The sequence below is a fragment of the Larus michahellis genome, chromosome 1 (assembly GCF_964199755.1).
Source record: "Larus michahellis chromosome 1, bLarMic1.1, whole genome shotgun sequence".
Classification (NCBI taxonomy): Eukaryota; Metazoa; Chordata; class Aves; order Charadriiformes; family Laridae; genus Larus; species Larus michahellis.
In genome coordinates this window covers 55402475-55428343 of record NC_133896.1, presented here as the reverse complement: position 1 = coordinate 55428343, position 25869 = coordinate 55402475, and the positions used below count along the sequence as shown (strand labels likewise).

The 25869-nt window shown below is 51.1% G+C and overlaps 2 protein-coding genes across 8 annotated transcripts; both read left to right on the top strand.

Annotated features, from left to right (window-relative positions):
* The first annotated feature begins 1195 nt into the window (after positions 1-1195).
* On the top strand, positions 1196-6299 carry LOC141737748 (histone acetyltransferase p300-like). Its single transcript, XM_074572704.1, has 4 exons — positions 1196-1494; positions 2278-2395; positions 2898-3072; positions 4602-6299. Exons 1-4 carry the CDS (start codon positions 1379-1381, stop codon positions 4643-4645), a joined length of 453 nt encoding a protein of 150 aa, XP_074428805.1. The 5' UTR covers positions 1196-1378; the 3' UTR covers positions 4646-6299.
* Positions 6300-6884: 585 nt separating this feature from the next.
* Positions 6885-24810, top strand: L3MBTL2 (L3MBTL histone methyl-lysine binding protein 2). 7 transcript variants are annotated; one of them, XR_012585848.1, is made up of 18 exons: positions 6885-6983; positions 8705-8972; positions 9218-9351; positions 9701-9824; positions 10781-10860; positions 11777-11894; positions 12267-12401; positions 13114-13202; positions 14854-15085; positions 15793-15872; positions 16477-16581; positions 17764-17911; positions 18787-18869; positions 20972-21206; positions 21983-22048; positions 22510-22696; positions 23001-23123; positions 24004-24810. XR_012585848.1 is itself a non-coding variant. In XM_074578185.1 (17 exons), exons 1-17 carry the CDS (start codon positions 6963-6965, stop codon positions 24111-24113), a joined length of 2151 nt encoding a protein of 716 aa, XP_074434286.1. In that variant the 5' UTR covers positions 6885-6962; the 3' UTR covers positions 24114-24810. The 7 variants fall into 7 exon arrangements, 3 of the variants coding, with proteins under 3 accessions (XP_074434286.1, XP_074434287.1, XP_074434288.1); XR_012585849.1 differs by lacking the exon at positions 22510-22696 and adding an exon at positions 18555-18694; XR_012585850.1 differs by lacking the exons at positions 21983-22048; positions 22510-22696 and adding an exon at positions 18555-18694.
* Positions 24811-25869: the final 1059 nt, after the last annotated feature.

Here is a 25869-nt window from a genome sequence, read left to right as displayed (position 1 = left end):
TCCTGGTGAGCAGAGGTTTGGGAGCCATAAAACGGATATCTCAACCAGGCCTGTCAATTGAAAGGCAAGGCAGCCTAAGGCCCGAGGTGTGACCTGGGTCTAATGGCACCTGTACTGCCAGGGCGTGTAACCCATTCACTGTCTGGGTTAGAGCCACCACAAGTTAAAACCCTAACTTAGTATCTGTGCCCTTAACTGGGATGGTTGTTGGGTCTGGGGTTGGATTATTTGCTCACCACACGAACTGTTCAACCGCTATGTCTATCGCCCAGTGTGATTTAATGACAAGTTGCTGTAAATACAGGAAAACATCAATGTCAGATCAAGGATGATCTGACAAGGGTTTTCGGTAAGTTCCGCAGCCCATGAGAGAGAATTAGAGAACAGCGACGGACTAAAACTCATACCTCTGAGCAGGCTGTTACCCTTTCTTAGAGTGCAGGACATGCCTTCGCCTGAGGAAACACAACCAGCGCGCTGGCTACATTACACTTGCGACATAAGATCATAGAATCATAGAATGTGTCAGATTGGAAGGGACCTTTAAAGGTCATCTAGTCCAACCCCCCTGCAGTCAGCAGGGACATCTTTAACTAGATCAGGTTGTTCAGAGCCTCATCAAGCCTGGCCTTGAATGTCTCCAGGGATGGGGCCTCCACCACCTCTCTGGGCAACCTGTGCCAGTGTCTCACCACCCTCGTTGTAAAGAACTTCTTCCTAATGTCTAATCTAAACCTACCCTGCTCTAGTTTAAAACCATTGCCCCTCGTCCTATCGCTACATGCCCCTGCAAATAGTCCCTCTCCAGCTTTCCTGTAGGCCCCCTTCAGGCACTGGAAGGCTGCTATAAGGTCTCCCCGGAGCCTTCTCTTCTCCAGGCTGAACAACCCCAACTCTCTCAGCCTGTCTTCGCAGGAGAGGTGCTCCAGCCCTCTGATCGTCTTTGTGGCCCTCCTCTGGACCTGCTCCAACAGGTCCACGTCCCTCTTGTGCTGACGGCTCCAGAGCTGGACACAGTACTCCAGATGGGGTCTCACATTCTGTCTCAGATTCTGCCTGAGAATCCCGAATTAAAAAAAAAATAAATTAAAAAAATAAAATAAAACAGCGTAGACGGAGGTGCCCACCCCCCAGCCCTCCCCTCAGCGGCGGCGCTGACCGTTGGGCGACGCCGCGCGCGCGCGCCTCGGCCGTTGGAGCCTGAGAGAGCGGCGCCCCCTTCCACCCGCCCCGGGCAGGGCCGGCCCCGCCGGCCGACGCCCTCCCCCTCGCCGGCCCCGGAAAAACCCGCCCGGGGAATCTCTTTCGACGTTTTTTTTTCTGGTGGGGGGTGTGGAGGCTGTACTTCCCTCGGTAAACTGCGGCAGCGTCGGTAGCCATGAACCCCGAGATGCTCGGCCTAGGGTTGGGAGGCTCTGTTCTGTCAGGAGGCAGCCAGAAGCAGTGGCATGGAGAAGTCACTCAGGATCTCCGAGACCGATTAGTTTATAAATTGTGAGTAGCTAATACCAAAACAATCTCTGAGGTGTATGTGTGGGGTGGGAGGAAGCCCAGCTTCCAAAACCAGGGGGCCAGGGAGCGAGTTTTGTCAGGGTCTGTTAGAAGGGAAAGCAGAAGCCCAAAACATGGAGCCGCCTCTGCTGGTGTGGGGCTGGTGGATTGGAAGCCCAAGGCAATCAAGTGAGAATTTAGGGCCTTGGGACAACTGCCTAAGGGATCAGGAGCACAAGTAGTATTCTCCTCTGTCCTTCCAATTGCTCTCTGCATCTACCTGAAAGGAGATGGTGGCGAGGTGGGAGTTGGTCTCTCTTCCCAAGTAATAGGCAATAGGACAAGAGGAAATGGCCTCAAGTTGTGCCAGAGGAGGTTTAGATTGGATATTAGAAAAATTTTCTTCACTGAAAGGGTTGTCAAGCATTGGAATATGCTGCCCAGGGAAGTGGCTGAGTTGCCATTCCTGGAGGTACTTAAAAGACGTGTAGATGTAGTGCTGAGGGACAGGGTTTAGTGGTAACTTGGCAGTCCTAGGTTAACAGTTGGACTTTGTGGTCTTAAAGGTCTCTTCCAACCATAACAGTTCTATGACTCTGTGATTTTAAGTGTCCCACTCTGTTCTCAAGCCATATATGTGGGGGCAATGTCGCCTGATAGCAGTAGCAGTGCCTCAGTCTGGCAGAAGATTTTCCTGCTGCTTTGTGTTCAGATCACTGGGGTTAGTGCTGATGTCCCTGTACGGGGATATTCTAATCACTTGTGTGCTTCTCCCCCCCTCCTCAGAGTCCAAGCCATATTTCCTACTCCTGACCCTAGAGCACTGAGGGATCAACATTTCAGGAATCTGGTGGCATATGCTCGCAAGGTGGAAGGGGATATGTATGAGTCGGCAAACAGCAGGGTGAGATGCCATCCTCTGTTGTCCAGTCATGTGTCTCTGCCTTGATCCCATAGTGAGTGGGGAGGAAGAGGAGTGAAAGCACAGATGAGACTCCCAGGCTGAGGAAACATGTGTTTGAGGGCTGCTGGATGGGGTGTAGGGACCAGCCAGCTGCAGGCTTCTGCCTGGGTGTGCCAGAGTTGGGGTGGTGCCCGTCAGGTCGTGCTCTCCCTGAGACTTCTCGGGGTCCCCTGAAAGCAGCATGAAGCTCTTCACTGTGATTCTCCCAAAGAAGTGTTGAACGCAAGAAGGGATACGTCCAGTGTTGGCCTAATGGTTGCCAGCAGTGCCCCTTTTTGCCCTCCTATCTGCCCAGCAGCTCCTGCAAAGGGAGAGCCACCCCCACCCAAGCGGAAATGTGTGTGTGTGTAAGGCTGTTTTCCAAGCTTGGATCACTGTGACCAGTTGCCTTTACTTAAAGTGTGTGTCGTCTCCTTTCCCGACTTGTATTCCTCGCCAACAGGCAGAGTACTATCACTTGCTAGCGGAGAAGATCTATAAGATTCAGAAGGAGTTGGAGGAGAAACGAAGAACTAGGCTGCAGAAGCAAAACATGATCCCAAGTGCTCCAGGCATGCCACAGGCTCCCATGCATCAAGGGCCCAACATGGGACAGCCCCAGCCAGGGATGTCTGCAAGTAAGATCAGTTGGGTTACTGACTACCTGGTGCAGGGGAATCCTGTACTGCCATGGTCATCATGGTCAGGCTGGTGACCATTTCCCGCTTTTCATTTCACAGTTACCTTTGTAAAATTAGTCTGCCAAAAGTTAAGCAGAACACTTTTTGGTTGGTTTGTTTTTTTAATTCTGTTTGCATGTTGGTTTTCGGAGCTGTTCTACCTTACTTTTTCAAAGGACATTATTGTAAAAGTATGACCAAGGGTTACAAGTCTGTAAACATTTTTTCTTCCAAATGGCTGCCTTTCCCAGTGCTGATGACAGAAATGAAACCCTTGCAATGCTATTCGTTTTCTTAACTGTGTCAGCATAGGAGGTGAGAGGAAAAGCATTACTAAAGCCGTGTGCCACTTCCCACTGCACTTAAGAATTTCGAAGCTGGCCCTTTAACCAAAATGGCTGCCACGTGGTGCTGGAAGTGAAACTCAGCCCATGGACTGCCAGTATCCTCATTAGCTCTTTGAAATGACAGAGAGTAGAAAACTAAAAAGGAGGCTCTGGAGGAGCAGCGGATGAACTTATGAAGCCTAGGGGCCTGGAGCATGAGCTCCCCACCCCAGACCATGGGTGAGGGGACAGTCCCAGTAGAGAGGCACAAAGAGCCAGTGTGCAGTGCTGCTAAAGACAGTTGTGGGGATGAGGAACAGAGCTGTGCTGAAGTACAAAAAGTGTCTCCAGCTGCACAACTTTGAGCTGAGTGCCTGTATCCGGCTGTGAGAAAGCAGCCTGGCCTCTGTCCTGCAGGAATAATTCCTCCCATTGCACCCTGAACTCCTTCCGTGCTTTCACCTGACAGCAGCCCTTCTCTAAAATTTCTATTTCAGATGACATCAAAACAGAAACCAGGCACAGAGCAGCAGTAGGGAAGGAGATAGGAAAAATTAATCTAAGTTTTGGGGTTTTGTTTCTTGAGATTGTCAGTGCTGTTGTATTCCTAAAGAAAGGACCTGGCTTTGCCAAGATATTTTGATATTGTTTCATAACAAAGATTGTATTATTAAAGAGAATACAAGTATTCTGTAATCAATTTGAATTTTAATCAAATTAAAAGGAAATTATTTAAATACTATTATTTATTGAAAAGATTTATTTAGAACTGCAATGACAAATGAAAGAGCTGTGGGATGGGGACTGCCTTTCAACCTGTTCTGCGCCACGACAGGACTCATTTTTTTTTAAGCTCTTGAGAAGCCTTGAGCCAGCCTGTCTGTGACCTGAGGGAGCAGCGCTGCTTGTTCCGCTCTGGGAAGGAAGCAGGGGATGCACACCCGCAATAGCTCATAATGTGTTACATGAGAGGTTATTGCAGTAGAAAGATTTAATAAACTTTTAATTTTGTATCTGTGTCTTTTCTGGAAACAGCTTTGTTGCCTGTCATGCAGGGCGCTCTCTAGCAGTATTTGCAAGGGAATAACAGACTCCGTAATTTATTTTGATATCAACTGCATTGTTTGAATACCTTAAAAGCAATTTTCTGTTTCTTAACAGTGCTGGAGAATTGTCTGGAAAAGCTGAGGCTGGAGGATCCCTAATGCTATGGAAATCTGCTGTTCAAGTTGCACGCTGTAGACTTTGCAAGCTCCCCGCCCCTGTCCCTCTGTAATTAGACTGTGACCCCAGTCGCTACCCCAGATTCTCAGCGTGGTCCGCACCGATAGTGACACCCCTTTGCGTTTAGAGTGACATGCTCGCGCCTTTGGAAGAGCAGCCCGCGTGTGTGGGTGAGCCTTTGGAATGAACCTTGTCCACGCTGCCTTGCTTTTGCCTGCAAAAGGCCACACTTATGTGTGAGAGAGGAACTGTGCGCATGCTTCACACATCTGTTGTGCAGCTGCTCACTGCAAAGTCTGTACAGAGTAGGAACGTTCAGTACAGGCTTTTTTTTTTCTTTTTACAAGCACAGAATCATAGAATGGTTTGGGTTGGAGGGGACCTTAAAGATCATCTAGTTCCAACCCCCCTGCCATGGGCGGGGACACCTCCCACTGGACCAGGCTGCTCAAAGCCCCATCCAGCCTGGCCTTGAACACTTCAGGGATGGGGCATCCACAGCCTTTCTGAGCAGCCTGTGCCAGTGTCTCACCACCCTCACAGTAAAGAATTTCTCCTAATATGTAAATTTCCCCTTTTTCAGTTTAAAACCATTATCACTGTCCTATTGCTGCACTCCCTGACAAAGAGTCCCTCCCCATCTTCCCTGTAGACTCCATTTAAGTACTGGAAGGCCGCTCTTCTCCAGGCTGAACAACCCCAACTCTCTCAGCCTGCCTTCACAGGAGAGGTGCTCCAGCCCCCTGGTCATCTTTGTGGCCCTCCTCTGGACCTGCTCCAACTGGTCCAATTCCTTCTTACGTTGGAGCCCCCAGAGCTGGTCAGGGGGGTGTCTCACCAGAGTGGAGCAGAGGGGCAGAATCACCTCCCTTGACCTGCTGCCCACACTTCTATTGGTGCAGCCCAGGATGCGGTTGGCTTTCTGGGCTGCAGGAGCACATTGGTGGCTCATGTTGAGCTTCTCATCCACCAACACCCCCAAGTCCTTCTCCTCAGGGCTGCTCTCAATCCATTCTCCACCCAGCCTGTATTTGTGCTTGGAATTGCCCTGACACAGGTGCAGGACCTTGCACTTGGCCTCATTGAACTTCATGAGTTTTGCACGAGCCCACCTCTCAAGCCTGTCCAGGTCCCTCTGAATGGCATCCGTTCCTTCCAGCGTGTTGACTGGGACACATAGCTTGGTGTCATCGGCAACCTTGCTGAGGGTGCAATGTCAACACAATGAAGGTGATAACAAAATAAAAGGGGTAGAAATGAGAAATACTTCACTATGTCTGGGGAACATAGCTTTTGCGTAAAAGAGGATGGGTGCCAGAGACAGCCAGCTGTGGTGAGGGATGCTGCTGCCGGTATCACTGGGACCGCAACACTTTTCCATGGGGAAGAACAAAGAGCCAAAAGGGAGAGAAGGATTTCACAGAATAACAGAATTGTAGGGGTTGGAAGGGACCTTTGGAGATCGTCTAGTCCAACCCCCCTGCCAGAGCAGGGTCACCTAGAGCACAGAAGAACCCATGCTATAAATGCGTACAAATTTTTAAAACCAACTGCATAGCACTGTAAGCACTTTGAGGCCTCTTTTGTATAGGTAATACTTGCTTTGCCAAATAAAACATCTATTTATGCGTTAAATCTCGGCGACTGATGATTTGAGGACACGAGGAGCAGCACCATTGACGCAGGGGGGCTACTGACCCTGCAATGCTGGGACACGGCAGGGTAGGGTGGGAGACACCTGCCGCACTAACGGCGTTCCTCACGCCTCAAACCAAATCCTTATCCACTCGCCAACAGTTCTAGGAAGCTGTGTGCAGCCTCTTGTTATTTTTAGGACACACGACTCCAGCTGTGGGTCTCCGCGGGGTTCACATCCTTTTTGGGGACACTGGTGGCTGCTGGGTGTCAGGTGCGTCTGTGGGGCTGAAGTTTGGGGATCTGTTATTTACTGGGACTGAGAGCGCTAATCCAGAACTACGAGAACGGACGGCCCGGGCCGGGGGGACCGGAGCAGGACCGGAGCGGGGCGGGGCCGGGCCGGGGGGGTGGGAGCGGGGCCGGGCCGGGGCCGGCCTCTCCTCCGCCCCTGGGTGGGACCGGCGCCGGGCGCCATGGCCGCGCCTCACCGCCGCCGGGCCGGGAAAAAAACTACAGCTCCCGTCGTGCCCCGCGGGCAGCGCGGCGAGAACAAGCTCTTCTCTGATTGGCTTTCTTTTCACGGCTCCCGCCAATCGGAGGCGCCGCTGAGGGGGGACGCGCTCCCCGCGCGCGAGGCGGGCTAGCGGCGTTCTGGGAGCCATGGAGCAGGATCGGGGGGAGGTGAGCGGCGACGGGCTGCGCCGGGGGCTCCTCCGGGGACGGAACTGGGCCGGAGCGGGGCCGTCCGCTCCTACAGCTGCGGAGCCGCCCGCAGGGCGCTGGGGAAAGCCTTGGGGCAGCGGGCTGGGCCGGCGGGTGCCCTGAGGGAGGGCGCGAGGCCCGGACTGTGTTAGGGGAGTAATGGCTGCGGTGTGGTACGGGGTAAGGGCTGCCCGCGGCCTGGAGGGGGCGAGGACTGCTGGGCAGCCTCCTCCTTGCCGTCGTGTTGTTGTGGTTGCCGGCGTGGCTGTCCGCCCCGCCCCCGTGTTGCCGGATACCGGGCTGGTGCTGGGAGGGGGATGATGGGTCTGACCCGGGCGGGATGGGGCCTCTGCGTCCCCCCCGCCTCTCTGAGCCAGCTGCGGGTGGTGCTGCCCTTGCTTGTCAGCCCTGGGAACTTGTAACGTGTCCGCAAGTTTCATTCATGTTTGGTGGAAGAGTAACGATGCAAAGATGTTCACTTCCTGCGAGCTGAGGGAAGGTTCACCCCCAGAAAGGGGCGAGAAAGAGATTAATGTGCTTTTCTTGAGGAGTTCAGGCCTTTCAGTCATCAGGAATGCTGCCTGCGGATCTGCAGGAGAGGAGCTTTGTCTTCGGGGAGCAACCTGAGTTCTGTGTGTGTGAGGCAGGACCTTGTGTGAAAGGTAGGGAGGATGTGGGGAGACAGCAGTGAGTGAAGTCTGATCTTCCTGTTCATGTGTCTATAATACCCAGGAGCCAAGGATTGGAGGGAATTTAGCACTGGAAGGTGATAGACTTGCTGCTGATCTTTTGTTGTTGCTTGCTTGGATGCACAATTGTATCCTGGTGCCTCGTGTGGCTGTTCCAGTCCACCTTTCTTTCCATCACTCCCTGTGCTGATTTCTTGCTGCTCTTTCATGAGTTGCTAACACCTTTTCCCAGCCCTTATTTGGAGGCTGGTTCAAGGCTCTTCTAATCTGAGAAACAGTCACTGGATTTCCATGCTCTTTCTTTAGTCGCTGCCTCTCTGCTCTCTTGCTGTAACAGCAAGAGCTAGTGCTTCATAGCAAGAGCTACAAAAGCTAGTGAAGATGTTTAGTTGTGCAGACATCTGGCTGTAGGGGAAAAACTCTTAACAGATATTGTTCTGTCGTCCTGCCAGTGCAGCTTCTGAACTGAGGTCAGCTGTGGACTATGCAGTCTCCAAAGAACATCAGCCTTCTCCAGAGTCGAGTTTGTCCTGCTGACATCAGGCTGGACTGGTCTTGTGAGCTATGGTGGCCAGAGTGTGCAGCTTTGTGTGCCGCGCTCAAGTTTGCAGTGACTTTAATGTTGGTGGTGTCTGCACTACTGTGCAGTTGTTGGAAGAGACAGTGCCTGGATGGATGCAGTCTCCTCTGTCAGCATGTCAGTGTAGTTCCCTGGATTCCCTCTGTGTTTCTCAAACTTTTTTTCTATGTAGCTGCAGCTCCGTGGCTCTTTGCTCTTGGGAAGCAGAATGCAGCCTGTGAAATACTTGTGAAGGGACCTGTTGCGGGGATAATAGTTTTCCTGCTAGGGATTCAGACTCCTGCCTTTGGGGTTGTTACATGGATGCATTGCTCAACCTTAGACCCCTCCATGATCTAGGTGGGCCCCCCCCTCCCCCCGGCAACGAAGGCAGGTTTATTGTGGGGTGTGGTGTAAAATGTCTATTTTAAAGCAGACTGGCTTTTTTTCAGTTGGTGTCTACCTTCTGCCACAAGACTTCGTCTTTGGAACGGGTGGAGGAGGAAGGCGATGACGATGAGGAGGATGATGAATTGGACATCTTTGGGGGTTATGACAGCTTCCGGGGCTACAACAGCAGCATGGGCAGTGACAGCAGTTCCTGTCTGGATGAGTCTAGTGATGATGAGGTGGCAGACCGAGAGGCTGGAGAGCTTCCAACCTCTCCTGTGCATCAGCCATCCACAGGCCGACTCACAGAGGACAGCGGCTCTGAGCCAGGTACTGCCTTGCCTGCCTGTTCTGCCTAAAGCATGTGTATGATGGAAAGAATAAGGGCTGGGGGAAGCTGAAGGGTGCATGACTGCATCTTGAGTATGCTTTGGGAGCAGCACTGGATTGAGACTGCATTTTCTGGGTTATGGGGGGAGCTGCTATGTGTAATAAGGATTATCTGAGCTCGGTTCTGTCCTTGTAGTGTATCGACCCTGCCAGCTGTTCACATTTTATTGCCTTTCTTCTCTCAGCTGTGTGCGAGATGTGTGGGATTGTGGGCACCAGGGAGGCTTTCTTCTCTAAGACCAAACGTTTCTGCAGTGTCTCCTGTTCCAGAAGCTACTCCTCAAACTCCAAGAAGGCCAGCATCCTGGCCAGACTTCAGGTGAGTCAAAACCCTTCCTTCTTCCCTGGAGATGGAGCAGGATGTGCCTGTACGCAGGGGTGGGTAGTTGCTCTCTAGTTAAAGGTCAGGCTGACATTACCAGTGGCTTGTTCTTCCTGCCTGAAGTCCCCAAGGAACACATGCCAGCTGAAAGGTGGTGCTCCTTAGAAGCTGAGGAAGGACACATTGATATTTTAACTGCTGTTTCCTCTTGTTCCTGTGAGCATTAGTAAAAATTGTAGTAAACTGAAAAATGCCCCAAAGAAGAGATGGGTGCCCTGCTGTCCAGTTGCTGGGACTGACTTCCTCTCCTGTGCCACTAGTGTTCCTAATGTTCCTTCTTTTGCAGGGGAAGCCACCGACAAAGAAAGCTAAAGTTCTGCACAAGGCAGCCTGGTCGGCCAAGATTGGAGCCTTCCTCCATTCGCAGGGCACGGGGCAGCTGGCAGATGGGACACTGACAGGACAGGATGGTGAGTGTAGGTGGGGTGTGAGGAGGTGCAGCTGCTGGAGCCACAGAAATGGAGATACCTGGAGGGCTGTAAGCTCTGCAGTCCTCTTTCTCCCCTCTGGTACACTGCCGTGTACTGAAACAATGTGTGTGGATTGCTCTGACACAGGCTGGCAGGACATGGGGCACATCTCTCTCCCTCACCTTGCTGGTGCTAACGGAGTCCTGATGCGTTCCTGCCCATCCACTATTGCCTTATCTTTACTCCTGGTGTGACTTGGACAGAAGCACAAGCTCTCTAGTCACAGTCTCATGACGTACTGGCAAAGCTGACTTAAAGGTGCCCTGTTGCTCCCAGCCATTTGCTGCCCTACTGCCTGGGGGGAGTTATATTTAAGTCGAGTCATTAAGTGATCAACTTGATGAACAGCCAGACACTGCAGCTGAAGGAGTAGGAAGCTGCTGTGTTAGGGCAAAAGCGAAGCCCCAGGGGGTGGCAGCAAGGATTGATCCCTGAGCAGACTGCTGCTGGAGCAGAGCTGTAGCCTTGGATCAGGACTGACTGTGGGATTAATATCTCAGTGCTTCACTCTGATTTTCTCAGCACCCGCTGGGGGAGCAAGCGCTGCTGGTATGACCCTGCAGTGTTGCTGCTGAGAGGCAGAGCTGCTAAGTGGTTTAGCACTGACATGATGGAGTCTCCACTCTCACCCCTGGGCTGGATTTGACCCCTTTTTTTGCCCCTCCTGCCCCTCTTTCCCCAAAAGCAAGTGGCAGCAAGAATTGATTAATAATATATTGTGCCTCTTGTGGGGGCTGGTCCCCGTGCACTCATGGGATTTAGTTCCCCACCAGGGAAAATGCAGTGGAATGCCGAGTCCTTGTGAGCAGGCCACAATGTGGCTGCAAAATGTAACTGAGCCCTCTGTGCCTTTTCTGTAATCTCACCTGATTTTCTGCTCTCCTGTGTGCTTATAGCACTTGTCCTGGGCTTTGACTGGGGAAAATACCTGCAGGAACATGGCTTCAAGGCAGCTCCTGTCAGCTGCTTCAAACACGTGAGTTCTTCTTTGCTGTGCCTCGCAGTGCGCATGGGACATGCCGTACGCGTGGGGCTCCCCTGTACTCCAGTGACTAGGTGGTGGGAAGAGACCAGGGGAGCTGGTTATTAAGCCCCAGTTGATGCAAGGAAATAAGATGAGACTTCTCACAGCTAAGAATGGGAGTCTCACAGAGGGACCAGGAGTTCTGAGGGAGGAAGCAGAGGGGGAGTTGGTAGAGGCACTGCCAGTAGCGATGGCCCAGTGCTGGCTGGGGACAGAATTAATTCTGACAGGGAGGAATAGTGGAAAGTGCCTTTGCAGTTTGTGTGGGTGAGCTCAGCCCGGGGGGATGTGCAGGGAGGAACTCAGTTCAAGTGGGCCTGTCAGTAGCTGCCCCTCTAGCGTGTCTGGTTCATATCATACTGATTTGCAATCCTTGTGGGCCAAGTAGTCAAGGCAGATACAAGAAAGAATGGCAGTTCTTAGGTATTATAGCAGCCCCAGCCTCTCTGTGTATTAAGACTCGTTATGTTCTTTTTGAGTTGTGATCTGTGATAATACTAACAAAATTTTATTTTTCTTGAGGATCGGTCAGGAAGACACAGTAGTTTGATGGTTAGGGATTTTGATACCATAGAGGAATGGCAGCAGCTACTTTGGGATGATAGGGCAGCTGGCAGTGAAATAGTTAAGTGTTGCTATAGAATGTTCTGCCTTTTGGGATCCTCTGTGAACATTCCAGTGAGGTGCTGGGACAGTTCAGTTGCATTTCAAGCTGTTGGCAGATAGAGGAAGGGTAAGACTTGCAAACTTGGGCCTAAGGTGAAAGTGTAGCTGCCTAAAAACATGGCTCTGAAAGCTAGAATGAGGGCCTGAGCCCTGCTCTAACTGTCAATGTCCATCTCCCAACGTGGCGTCCTCAATTCTTCAGGTGCCGCTCTTCGATCAGTGGGATGATGTGGTGAAAGGTATGAAAGTGGAAGTACTGAACAGTGATGCTGTGCTCCCCAGCCGCGTGTACTGGATTGCGTCTGTCATCCAGACTGTAGGTACGTCTCCAATGTAACTCCTGACAGCTGGGGACGGCTAACCTCTGAGGGAAGCTCTGGAGAGCCGAGTGTAGCTGGTCATGCAAAGCACCAGCTCTTAGGAGCTCCTCTGCAATTGCTGAGAGATTTTGGAACAGGAAATACGCCAGTGTGGGGGCGGGAGGAAACCAGCATCTGGTTCCTGTTCTGGTTGCTGGGCTCTTTGCAAGGGCGGTTCTGCTTCCGGAATGGCTAGAGAAGCTCTGATAACCTATGCAGAGCAATGAAGGCCATAGGGAATGCTGTAGGAAATAAGCATGTGGTGCCCAATGGGGAGAGGAGAAATTCTTGGCCTCTAATGTATTTCTCTGGTTGTCTGCTCTGTCCTGGCAGGGTACAGGGCCCTTCTGCGATATGAGGGCTTTGAGAGTGACGCCAGCCATGACTTCTGGTGCAATTTGGGCACAGTGGATATTCACCCCATTGGCTGGTGTGCCATCAACAGCAAAATCCTGGTACCACCACAAAGTGAGTGTGGGACGAGAGGGGTCAGCATGTGCCTGGGCATTGAGGAGCCTTGGTTTATGCGTAGTGCAGTGGGAAAGGTGCTCCCGCTGTACGTGGGACCACAGCTCCATTTGTGCTCTGAGTTACAAGGAACAGTTAGTTCTTTGGGAAGCTGGAGACTGCTTGGACTGCTCTCTCTGCATCTCCCTGTCGTTGATCTGGGGATGCTGGATGCAGAGCTGGTGTCAGACCTATGGACAGAGGCTAATGCAGGTGGCCATTCCTCATTCTGACCCACACGGTGGCTATGCTTAACTTTTGGGGGAGCTTTTTTGTCCTGCGTCCTGCACAGTGTCTCTGGGGAGTGCACTGGATCCAGCCCTTGCTCAGCTAGCAGTTCAGAGAAGGATGCCAGAATTATCCAGTTTAGCAGAATTCTGGCAAGCTGAGAATTACTTGGTACGGCCCACGTGTTTTTGCTCTAATATCACTTCCACATTTAGATCAGTGGAGTTGGGTATCTCTTTGGCGCAGTCTGTTCTGTAATGGTGATCCATTGCAGCCATTTGTGAGGGTGAGCTTGTAGAACAGAGTCTGCCTGAGAGCAGGTACAGGATCTGAACGTCAAGAAGGCCTTTTAATGCAGATGGACTCTCGGAGAGGAAGAAAAATGTAGTGTGGTGCTGTAATTCTTTCAGTCATAAAGATGTGCTTTATTCCTGTGCGTATGTAGCTATCCATGCCAAGTACACTGACTGGAGAAGTTACCTCATGAAAAAACTGGTGGGAGCCAGGACCATCCCAGTGGATTTCCACATCAAGGTAAATGTGGGAGGCTGTCATTTTACGTGTGGAAATGAAGCTGAAGCCAAGAGACCTGTGTGCAACACGTCTCTTCTGGTTCTGATCTGTGCAACTCCTCTGTTTGTCCCCTTGAAACCCAGGCAGGGCAGGGGCAGCGAGACACCTGTCATGATCCTGTAGGTAATGGCACAGCCATTTCTACTTTGGGTCATAGATGAGCTTTAAAAGCTGTTGTCATGTCAACCTGTGCTGGAAAATACTGGGTGTGAGTTTGCGTTTTGCTGATGGGAGAGGCCAGTGCAGCTCCAGACTGGCCTTTCCCTGCCCTGTTTCAGTGCTGGAGAATGGCTCTGAGAGTCAAAACCCTTTGTCTTCAGTGTTGGTAGCAAGGCAGCCTGTGGGGAGCGAGAGGGGTGCAGGCTCCCTCAAAGTACATGGAAGCAGCTGTGCCATGGCCTTGTCAGCTTTATAGCTCTTGTGGTTGTTTTGTGTAGCCTGCACTGAGGTTAGAACTTGTTGGGGAGAAGAGACTCTTGTTGCTGACAACTTTGTAAACCACAGATAAGGAAGATGGTCCCAGAGACAGCAAGGCAGGTGATGGGTTTTCCTATGTGTGAGGTAACTGGTGATGCTGAGCTGGAGACCTTGGCGTAATTTGTGTTTTCCTTGTTGCTTCTCAGAAAGTTGAGAGGATGTTTGTAGCTGCTTGTTCCATGGCTTGTAGCTGAGAGCTCACACTGTGGAAGGGAAGTAGTAGAGGGAGACAGATGTTGTCTGTATCTTTCTGCTCCCAGCATCCCAACTTCCATCTAATGAACAGGAGGTGGAAGGGGAGGACCTTCCCTTCAAAGTTCTGGATTCAAGTGTAGGCTGTTTTGGGTATCTGAATCTGTTCTGAGCTGTGTCTCTTAGTTGCTGCACAGCATTTGGGATCCCCAGTGCCAAAATGTCAGGTGTTCTTTAAACGTCTTCAGGTGTTTGTGCATGTGTAGGGCTAGGCTGTATCAGCAAACTGAAGGTCTCAAAAAAAAAAAAAAAAATCAGTTAGAAGGCAGCAACTCTTTTTGTGTGCCTGTGCCTTTGGGTCAGTCTGCAGAGTAACTTTGGCATTGGAGGTAGAATTGGCAGATCATCATGTTGCTCTACCTCTAATCACAATTTGGAGTAAATCGGAGTAAAAAAGGTGAAAATAAGGGCCTGACCTCTTTTAAAGTTAGCTGAAAATTCTGTTGCCCTTTGGGAAGCTACAGCTCTTACTGCTTCCAGCCTTGAAACCCTTATGGTCTCATGACTGAAAAAAGCATGCAATTCCTTACTCAGCTCCTGCAGAACAGAAGCGACATCTGTTTCTCATGCTTCGGACATTCATGCAAGGTGCTGGCTGGGCACAGCTGCTGGGACAGGATGGGGGTAGTTGTTATGGGGCCACAGGGCAGGGGAGACTTAGAGTACGGGTGCCCAGCTGTGCTGTCATGTTGGGGGGTGGCAGCTCCCCATCCCCTTGATGAACCCACTCCCATACATCCCTTCCCAGAAGTGTCTCCCAGTCAGCTTTGGGCAGCGCAGGGGGTTGGCTAGGATGTCTGTGGGGAAAGCTGTTCTCTGAAGTGTGTGGGGAAGGAAAACACCAAGTGCAATTGATCCCATCTCCTCTCTTGCTTGTTGCCAGATGGCGGAGAGCATGAAGTACCCGTTCCGGCAGGGCATGCGGGTGGAGGTGGTGGATAAGAACCATGTGTCCCGGACACGCATGGCAGTGGTGGACACAGTGATTGGGGGCAGACTGAGACTCCTCTATGAGGACGGCGACAGTGATGATGACTTCTGGTGCCACATGTGGAGTCCCCTCATCCATCCTGTGGGCTGGTCACGGAGAGTGGGCCACAGCATGAAGAAAACAGGTAGGGATTAGGCCACCACAAGCATCTTCTGATTTCCTGTGGACTGCCTGGACCCTGCTGTTGACACCAGTCTTGACATGCTGGGAGCTGAGGACCTGATAGATAAGGTCTATGCAGTCAAGTGTCTGCTGCTTTTCCCCCTGCATAAATAAAAGCCCAGCAATCTGCTGCCACAGGTCAGGACAGAGGGAATGTAGGGTTTCATACCTGAAGCAGGTAGTCCGTCCCCACAGTGTGAGAATGCAGAGTCTGCAACATCACAGATGTTTATGGTCTTTTTGAGAAATTTCATGCTGGCTTCTGTAAGACTGGATGCCATCAGTTTGGGGTTTTTTTCTGGACTTTACAGAGAGGAAGTCTTGGTCAGCTTAGACTGGCAGAAAAAACAAGACTTGAGCCCTGCTGATCCTTATCGTTGTGTTTCCCTTTCTTGCTGCCTCTCCCTGGTGATTAAAGCTGCATGTAGAGGTGTCATCACTAGCGCTCAGGAAGATTGTCCATCTGCTTTTGAGCAGGCCCTACATCACAGCCCATGTTATGGGAAGGTGTGGAGGGACTGACCTGTTGGGTTTTTTTCATTATTCTTCTCATGGTCTCTGATCTAGCTCTTTCACAGCTGCTGAGCTTTCACCAGATAATTAATAGCCAGTATATTTTCTTACTGCAGTTGCTGCAGGTTTCTTACCTATTTCTTTCATTCCTCACAGAAGAAAAACGCAGTGACATGGCAAACCATCCCACCTTCCGGAAGATTTACTGTGATGCTGTCCCCTATCTGTTTAAGAAGGTAGGACAAGTTTGCCTTTCTGTGCTGGCCACAGCAAAGGAAGCAATGATAACGCTTCCTTCCTTGGGTATATATACTGCTCTGTGGGTTGTTGAGGATGGCTCATTTGTCTCCCGTACAGCTATAGGGCAGTGAGGTATTTGGGATGTCAAGGCTGTGGTTGGGCAGGGGCAGGTCAAAATAGAAAGATGGGAGAATTAAAAGACAAAGACAGATTGAGGGATTCCATTGAAGTGTGAGCAGTTGCTTGAAACTTTGAGTTGGAGAGGGAAGACGATTGCATGGGAGAGACCAGTTCAGACAAGAGGCTGGATCATACTGGTAAGGTCTGAGATGGGAAGGAGGCTGGCTTTGCTGTGGAGCAGTGGCTGAGTGCTGAGCCTGGCCCTCTGAGTGACCGGGGCCTTGGCAGGAGATTGCTGACACAAACACAGAGTTCCTCTGGCTGCCTCTTTGTATTTCTTGTAATTTTTCTTCTTTCCCCTCCCAACTTGGGTTGAGCCAAGTAAAGAAGCTCTAATCCTGTTTGCACTTGTGTGGTTGGTGTTAGGATGGGACTGTCCCATACTTCTGACAGCACATGACGTACCAGAGTCTCCCTTAGGTTCGAGCTGTCTATGCTGAAGGAGGATGGTTCGAGGAAGGCATGAAACTGGAGGCTATTGACCCCCTGAATCTGGGCAACATTTGTGTGGCCACTGTTTGCAAGGTAAGTTCAGTGGGCGGAAGCGGGTCTACTGTGTTAACCTGAGATAACCCAGCCTCTCCTCAGGTCTTTGTAAATGAGTAAGAACGGGTAGGGTTTTGCATGAGGGGGAGGAGTGGGCTGTTAATAGTGGTAGGCAGCTGGTATATGGAAGGAACTGGGGCATTACCTCAGAGGTCTGAGAAGCTAATGAGACCAGCAGTTGTCCACGTGTGCCTAAGTGGACAGCATGAAGATGAGCATGCTTGGTCTGCAAGCTAACTGTCCAGTGTGTGTTATCAGCTGCCACCCTTCCTTCACCCTTGGGCATCCAGTAGGGAAGATTTGCTCTCTAGTTCTTGGAGTGCATAAAGAGGAGGTCTCTGTAGTGCTGCCTTGAGGAGAGAAAGGATGGGGGAAGCATTGTGGGGTCACCTCTATGTGGGGAATGGTGCATTCACTGGTGTAGGAAGCTGAGGATAGACATGTCTCCTGCAGTCTCTCTTGATGAGGCAGTGAGCTCTACTCCTGAGCTAGTGTTGGGAAGTAAATTGCTTGGCCAGGTTTCCTCAGTGAGGGGTGTTGCATGTCGTAAAGCACAGCATGAACTTGGGCTTTTCTTGCTCCATGAAGAAGCTGTTAGCACCTGTATAACCCAAACAGAGGACTTTGGCACTTGGGGTTTGGCAGGAGGATGCTAGGAAAGCTCTTTGTGTCTGTAAAATGTTCCCTTCAGCCATTGCTTGGACACGTGAAGAGGCTGGGGCAGATGTGCCCATCACATTTGGTAGGCATCAGTTACCATTGAGTGATGGGATAGGACAAGTCTTGTTGCTGTAGAAAGTGGCAAGTCTGAAGGTGGGGCCCTTCCCTTCTGCCCAGTGACAAATTCATGACCTGGTTGGTCTAGAGGGTCTCTGGGCTGCCAATAAAGTTTCTGAGGAGAACAAAGCTCCTGACTGTTTATGGCTGAGTCCTTTTCACAAAGCTATTAGCGTTCGTCCCAGTTCTGCAGAAATTGCTGCTTTGGGGATTAACTTCTGTTGAGTAACATAACAGGAGAAGCTACGGCATGCCCTAGAGCATGTAACATTGCATTTTACTATCTAGTGGCAATTGTGATCCATCTGCGGGGATGTATCCTTTGAGAGGAGAGGCTTTAGAGCAAGTGAAGTTCTACACTCATGCCCTTCATTCCCATCTCAGGTCCTCTTGGATGGGTATCTCATGATCAGCATTGATGGAGCCACATCTGCTGATGGCTCTGATTGGTTCTGCTATCATGCCTCCTCGCATGCCATCTTCCCCGTCAACTTCTGTCAGAAGAACAGCATCGATTTGACCCCTCCAAAAGGTGAGATTTGGACTCTGCCCTGTGGTACAAACGTGCATGCAGAATGTGCTGGGCTGCCCTTTTCTGAGGGGTGTCAGGTTCAGGTGAATCAAAAGCAAAAGGTCCTGATCTGCATGTTTTTCAGGGAGATAGGGCTGGTTGAGAGAGCCAGTCCATTTGAGCTCTGACCATATTCCAAGTCTTGGTATTTTATGGTAGGAAGTAACATCTCCAGAGGGTATTAATGGCATGGTTGTTAGCTCCTGGCAGATCAATGGGAGAGGTGTACGATCCCTAAACTGAACAGAATCAAAGGTTTAAAGGACAAGGAGGGCGGGAATGGAAAAGTAGAGCCATTGCTGCATGAGTCAGTACTTAAAAGTGGTAGGAGTCATCTCTTCTTCTTGTATGAATAAATCTGAGACCAATATTTCTGCAAAAGCCTGAGAGGCAATCACCCTAGGAGTGTTTTTACTGCCTCATCTGGACATACCCAAATAGGCCTGCTCTGAATTTCTGTGTTGCAGCACTTTTGTGCAGTGCTGTTCTGTCTTCCTTTGATGTGGGAGAAAGATTTGTCTTAGTGGTGTGTTTTGAACATACTTATTCCTGCCAGCTGCTTCTCCTCACCTTTCTCTGTGGTCTGAATATGTGACTGACACAGGTGTCCAGAGCTGCAGCTTGCACTTTTCTATATTTGCCCACTGGAGGCGAGTGCTGGACTGCCATGGAATCTGTGCACTTGATTTATGTCCAAGATCAGGCTGTATATGCTGGTTAATGAAGCCACTTTGCAACCAATTGGTATGCCTGCTTCCTGTCTGTTCTGCCTTTTCTCCCAGCTAGTCTGCCCAGTGACTGCCTTTTTCCCTGCTGACCATTTCTTCCTGCTGCAGGGCAAGATGCGCAGACCTTCAACTGGGAAAGTTACCTGGAAAAGACTAAATCAAGACCCGCTCCAGCACGGCTCTTCAACACGGTGAGTGCTGCCACGAAGACATGTGTAGGGATGCTTGCAGTCAGCAAGAAGGAGCACAAGAGCTCTGGCTGTCACAGACTGGTTAGGTGGGATGGACCTCTGGAGGTCATCCTGCCCAAGCAGGGTCACCTAGAGCCGGTTGCCCAGAGCCATGTCCAGACGGCTTTTGAATATCTCCATGGAGACTCTACAACCTCTCTGGGCAACCTGTGACAGTGTTCAATCACCCTTGCAGTAAAAAGTGTTTCCTGATGTTCACAAGGAACCTCCTGTGTTTCAGTTTGTGCTTGTTGCCTCTGGTCCTGTCCCTGGGCACCACTGAGAAGAGCCTGGCTCCATCTTTGTACTCTCCCTTCAGATACTCACATACGTTAATAAGATCCCCCTGAGCCTTCTCTTCTCCAGGCTGAACAGTCCCAGCTCTCTCAGCCTCTTCTCATATAAAAGATGCTCCAGTCTCCTCATCATCTTCATGGCCCTTTGCTGGACTCTCTCTAGTATGTCCATGCCTCTCTTGTACTGGGGAGCCCAGACCTAGACACAGCCCTCCAGGTGTAGCCTCACCAGTGCTGAGTAGAAGGGAAGGATCACTTCCCATGATCTGCTGGGAACATTCCTCCTAATGCAGCCCAGGATACCATTAGCCTTCTTTGTCCCAAGGGCACATTGCTGGCTCATGTTCAACTTGGTGTCCACCAGGACCTCCAGGTCCTTTTCTGCCAAGCTGCTTTCCAGCCATTCAGCCCCCAGCATGTGCTGGTACCTGGGGTTGTTCCTCCCTGGGTGCAGGACTGTACATTTCCCTTTTTTGAACAGCATGAGGTTCCTGTCAGACCATTTCTTCAGCTTGTCAAGGTCCCTCTGGATGGCAGCACAACCCTTTAGTGTATCAGTCTCTCCTCCCAGTTTTGTATCCAGCAAACTTGCTGAGTTTGACATGACACTAGGACCTCTACCTGCCAGGGGAGGTTTAGATTGGATATTAGGTAAAATTTCTTCACCAAAAGAAGAATGTTATCAAACATTGGAACAGGCTCCCCAGGGAAGTGGTGGAATCACCATCCTTGAAGGTATTTAGAAGAAGGGTAGACGTGGTGTTTAGGGATGTGGTTTAGTGGTGGGTTTTGGCAGTGTTAGGTTGATGACTGGACTCAATGATCTTAAAGGTCCCTTCCAACCTAGACAATTCTATTATTCTGTGACACTCTGTCATGTCATCCAGATAATTAATGAAGATGTTGAACAGGATTGGACCAGTATTGACCCCTTGGGGTACAATGCTAATTACTGGCCTCCAACTAGACTTCATGCCCACTGGTCACCACCCTCTGAGCCCAGCCACTCGGCCAGTTTTCAGTCCACCTCACTGTCTCCTCACCCAGCCCATAGTTCCATCAGCTTCTCTATGAGGATTTATGGGAGACAGTGTTAAAAGCCTTCCTGAAGTCAGGGGAGACAATATACATTGTCTCTACTGGGCTGCTCTTTGCTGCTGGTCAGCACCTCTAAGGACAGCCCAAGGCACGGAAGGGTGCGCTCTCCAAGAAAAGCCCTGTTTGGCTGGTCGGGACTACAGTGTCATGTCTTTGTGGATGTAATGGTATCTTGGTCCCTCTGAGAGTGACCTGTGATTCTGTACTGTTTCCAAGAGCTCCAGGCTCCTGGTGGATTCTGCACTGCCTGTTGCCTGGGGACATGTGGCTGGCACTTGGGTGGAGGGGATCTGCTTGGCATCAGCAAAACTGCTGCAGCACCTGGGCCTGTGCTGATATTTCTGATTTCCCAGGGCCCTCTCAGGTTAATAGGTTTGATTGGGTGTCCCTTAACTGCTGCCTGATGCTCCCCTTAAGTCAGGATCTTATTTCTAAAGGCTGGGCTGAGATTCAATAAGGACACAGCTGGCCTTAGATCTATTCACATGTGTCCCCTTCTGTTACGCGACTGTTTGGTTCTGTTACGTGACTGTAGGCTTGTTCTTTCGCCGCTTGCTTTAAGCTGTAGCTGTTCTAGGCTGCTGGTAGCTGAGTATGGGTTTGGACTGAGTGCAATGGCCTTGGGTTTTCTTTTTTTTTTTTTTTTCTTTTCATTTTTTCTGCACCCAGGACTGCCCAAACCATGGCTTCAAGGCAGGCATGAAGGTGGAAGCAGTGGACCTGATGGAGCCCCGGCTCATATGTGTGGCCACTGTGAAGCGTGTAGTCCAGCGTCTCCTTAGCATCCATTTTGATGGCTGGGACAATGAGTACGACCAGTGGGTGGACTGCGAGTCTCCAGACATTTATCCTGTGGGGTGGTGCGAGCTGACAGGCTACCAGCTTCAACCACCAGTTGTTCCAGGTGAGTGAAAATTTGGCTGTGGTCTCTAATGCTAGAGGCAAAGGTTTCCTTCCTCCTGCTCTGTGAGTGGCTCCTCCTTTGTGGGCCTTGTAGGGAGGAGAAAATTGCCTCCTTGATTTGCACTGGCTACCACCATAAGTCTTCCTCTGCTGCCACACACTCTAGCAGCTGGCAGAGGGAGGAGTCTGTGGTGGGGAGAAAGCAGCCTGAGATTTGAGGTTGGCTCTGTTTTTCCTCTGTTCCCCCACCTGCACACCAACAGAGAATTGCTCCTGATGAAATTGGGTAGAGTTCCAGATGGTCCTATCCCCGCACAGCTCCCTTTTACTAAGTGTGCCTACAACCTCAGCCAGGTAGCAGGGGGAGCTTGGCCCCTCGCTCCCTTTTCTCATCAATTCTCTGACTCTGTCTGTAAAAGGTAAGAGCATCCCTCTCAAGAGTTTATTCCTTCCCTTGTCACAGGGAGGCCACTGCCTCACCTTTGCAGACGTTTTCCTTCTTGTCCCAAGCTACATTTCTTGTTTCTTTACTGCCCCTGCCAAATCTCTACTGGGCCTCTCTCCCCTGTGCTGCCCCAGCCTGCCACCCTGGGCCCTCGCCTGGAAGCACAGACAGCAACTGCCCTAGAGCCTTGCTTTCCCCTCAGCTGGTTGTCTCGGGAAGAGGGCGTTGGCTCGGGGGGACGGGTGTATCTTGTTTCTCGCTTATGTCACTTCATCCCAGTTACCTACTGGTTATGGGACTTGGCTTTCGTTTCCCTCTCGTCTCCATGACAGAGCCCACAGCTCCAGTGAAGGCCAAGGAGGTGCCCAAGAAGAAGAAGAAACCCTATGGAAAGAAGAGTGAGTGATGTTTGATTAGTGCCCTCCCGCTCGCTCGCAGGCTGGGCCCAGTTAGAGGAACCTTGTCCATCATGTCCCGTCAGAGCAGGAGAGAGAGGCCTTGTCTTGCTGTGGATGCCCTCAGTCAGCTGTGGGTTTGACAACACAGCCTCATCCTTCTTAGCTGCCCCCCTTGCCTAAGAGAGCAGAGAGCTGTGTGTGTGGGAAGGATCTGTTTTGCAGTCTGTTTTCTGTTGGCCGAGGTATAGATGGCGCTTGCTTCCAGGCGTGAGGTTGTGCTGCTTTCCCCACCGTGTCCGTGGTCGGAGGGAGACTGTTGGCTGCAGCTGCAGGGTAGCTGGAGAGCAACCCTGCCTGCTTTGTGCTGAGGGAAAGAAGGCCTTGAGAGGGCTGAAGAGGCCAGTAGTGGGGCTGGACCGTGTCATTGTTTCATCTTGTCGTTGTTCTCGTCATTGTTGCAGTAGCTGTGGCAAATCGTGTGTAGACAGGCAAGAAATTCCTTCCTGGGGGGTGGAGAGGAAAGGACATCTAAAGAATATAAAGACGTTCAACCTAAATAAAAACGTCAGCTAAAACCGAAAACGTTAATGCTACAGTGTCCGTGCCTTGGAGCCAACATGCCCATTGCCTAGGACTAGACCCAGACAGGTAAGCAAAGCTGACTCTAGACTGATTCCAACAGGATCCGCTCCTCGGAAGTTAAGCACAAGCTGAAGTGCCTTGCCTTTAATGAAGGAGAACGCGGAGGAGCGTATTTTGAGATGGTGACTATAGAGATTTTTCTCCAGTAGGCCATTTCTATCGAGTAACCAGTTGGCAGCTAATGACCATGTAGCTTGCTGGTCAGTTGTGCTGGTCCCTGGCCTGTGGTTTCTCAGTGGAGCAGGGTTGCTGATTTTTCCAGGGGAAAAGAAACACGCTTTTCCCCATGCTCTGTTATCTCTTTGTTAAGGAAAAAAGTTACCTGCCAAAACCCGCAACGTCAAGCAGACTGCCAAGAAGCCTTCCACCTCGAAGACGAAACGAGAAGCAAAAGCTGCCAGCAAGGCTTTGCCAGAGCCAGCACCTGATGAGAGTAAGGGAGTGATTACTCTACCCGGCAGCCACATGCAACTCCCTCGCGTACACCCTTCATTCCACCGGCCCTCCAGAGGCCTGTGCTGCCTCTTGGCTGCTAAGTCATGGGTGCCCCCAGGCAGGGAAGGGCAATATGTGACAAATATCCTTCCCCACTCCTCCAGAGACAGAGAGAGTGGAAGAAAGCCTCAGTCAGCTTTCCCTGGAAAGTTCTGCCTCCTGAGGAGGTTTGGTGACACCAGCGTAGCTGGGTTTGTTGATGCTGCTGATGGACCTGGCTGCCCTACTGGGCAATCTGGTTGTGCGAGGTCAGTTAGAGAGGAGAGTCAAGATGGACACGTCAGAAGTGTGTTGTCACATCCCAGTCCCCACAAGGGCTGTCGCAGCATGTGAACACAGCCCATCGTGCTGAGCACCAAGAGATGTGGTGACCAGAAGAGCAGCAGGGTCACCTGCCAACACTTGTGGGTGTTGGGGGAAAAAGAGTGGGTGAAGTGGTTTCATGGGGATGGAGCCTCATGAAGGTCCTCATTGCTCATAGATTTTCATTTCCCATTTGTGGATCCGGGCAGGTAGAGAATGGATCACACACTGGCTTTTCTTCCCTCAGCCCGAGGAGAAGTTGTTCTTGGGAGCAGGCAGCTGAATGCTGCCAGGGTTTAGTCCCATCCTGATCGCTGCTGTGATCATGGATAGATTTGTGCCAGCAAGACAGGGCTGCCAGTGGTAAGGGACCCTCAAGAGGTAGGCTGGAAACCTGGGGTGTTTTGAGTATCTGCATGAACAGGGCGGGTTCTGGGGTGCCGCAGGTAGAGGGAGGCAGCATGGGTTGATTTTACTTACTTATTTTTCCCCTCTCTCTTTCTGTCTCTTGCTAGTCATTGCCGTGCGGGTGAAAGAAGAAACCATCGACCCCTCGGTAGCAGAGTTTGGAGCTACAGAGCTTCCCGTTCCTGTCAGCAGCATAAAGCAGGAGGTCACAGACTGATCCTGGGCTATCTCCCAGCTGCCCACAGCAGCCTGCGCTTCACCTTGTGACTCTGGGGAAAGTCCTGGCAAAGGGAAGTGGAAGACTAAGAGGGCCTTCCCTTTTTTTGGCAGACCGCCCTGCAACATCACAACTCCGCTTTCCTGGTGTGCAAGAAAATTTCCCCCAGACTTTTAATTTTAAGCCCTGGGAAACAGACTCCAGAAAGGCCGCAGGCGTGCTGAGGAGCATGACCAGGGTGGCTGCTGGGGTTTTGTGTGCCTGGCTTTGAGGGCACCTTTCCGAGCAGGAGCTCCCAATGGGGAAAGAGTCTGCCAGAGCACGAAGGGGCAGTTTGGGTTCTCAGCCGTGGCCGGAGGTGCCGAGCCGCAGTATTGAGATGATGCGTGCAGGTCACATGCGTCAGGACATCAGCTGCCCTCATGGCACGTTGTGCTGTGCTCCCTGCTCTAGGTCCCATGACCCCCCCACCCCGAGAACATCAGGACAGAAAGAATGAAGAGAGGTGAAAAACCAAAAAGGGATGGTGATGCCTCTTGGGGGAGCAAGAGACCTTTTTGAGTGTCATTTCTTGCTTTTGAAGCCAGAACTGCAGAGGACGCGGTGCACAGTTCGAATTTTTAATTTTTTTTAGCAATCCTATTGTAAATTTGATCTGTACCCAAAAGCCCTGTGAATTAAACTTGAGGAAAAAGCCAAAGGCTTGTGTATTGTTTTCCAGATCATCAAGATACGAGTGTTAGCCAAAATGGGGAGGAGAAGAGGGCTGTAGGTGGCTGGGTGCAAGTAAACAGTGTGTTGTGCCGTTCAGGGCTGGCTTGGGGTTTTTTTGAGGCATGCAGTAGGGTTTTTCTGTGCACGTGCCCCTGTCTACTTGCCAGTTCTGCTGAATATCGCAAGAATGCGATGAACAACTTAAGGTGGGGAATGCCATTTCCCATTTTAGGGCGGAACTGTAACGTTCCTTTCTCTCCTCAGACCGGCCATCAAAGTTCAGGACAGAAATCAGAAAGGTCACTGTGGCGACAGTGATGAAAAACAGTTTTAAATCTCCTGTAGCAGGTTCTTGTGAACTTCCTGCAGGTGAGGAAGTGCCCTGCCTCTTGGTGCCACCGAAGGGCCCGGCTGTAGGGCAGGTGCCTTGTTAACCCTACAGGGAAATGGTGGCTGCCCAGGAGGCTGCCTTGGCCACAAAATGGCTGCCTTGACCACGAAATGGCTGCCTTGGCCAAGCTCCCCTCAAGTTTCCAGGTGAGAGCTTGTGATGCCAAAACAGTTCCTGCTTTGCACAGTGGTTCATGACCAAAAAAAAAAAAATGCTTGGCAAACTTACAGCCTAGAAAACAAAGGGTAGAGACTGGGAGCAATTAAGGCAGCCTTCCTCTTTTCCCTTCTAAAGAGGCAAACGGAGCCTTTAACTAGAGAGGGGAGAAAAGGCTGCAGGGGAGCAATGAAACACAAGTGGAAAAAGCGTGCAGGGTCTGTGTCAAACCATCTCGGCCCGTCCCTGCTGACCCCTGGAGGGCCCTGGGCTCCTGGAGAAACCATGATGGGGTGATCGTGGCGGGGGGCCGGGGGGGATTTTTATCGAAGGTCTGTAGTGAGGTTTCCCTGCCCAGGCCTGCTTGCCTGTTCCGGCAGCTCTGCCGATCACCGGCTTGCAATGGATGTCTCAATGCGGGAGGATCCTGTTTCAGGGCAAAGCCGTGGTGTTTCTCTCTTCCCCTCCCTCTTGGGCTACCGCCTTTCCCCAGCC

Coding starts and splice junctions, on each gene's coding strand:
- LOC141737748 (XM_074572704.1), top strand. CDS start 1,379: ATGAACCCCGAGATGCTCGGCCTAGGGTTGGGAGGCTCTGTTCTGTCA. Junction 1,495..2,277: donor GACCGATTAGTTTATAAATT/GTGAGTAGCTAA, acceptor CCCCCTCCTCAG/AGTCCAAGCCATATTTCCTA. Junction 3,073..4,601: donor CCAGCCAGGGATGTCTGCAA/GTAAGATCAGTT, acceptor GTTTCTTAACAG/TGCTGGAGAATTGTCTGGAA.
- L3MBTL2 (XM_074578185.1), top strand. CDS start 6,963: ATGGAGCAGGATCGGGGGGAG. Junction 12,402..13,113: donor AATCCTGGTACCACCACAAA/GTGAGTGTGGGA, acceptor GTGCGTATGTAG/CTATCCATGCCAAGTACACT. Junction 16,582..17,763: donor GTGTGGCCACTGTTTGCAAG/GTAAGTTCAGTG, acceptor TTCCCATCTCAG/GTCCTCTTGGATGGGTATCT.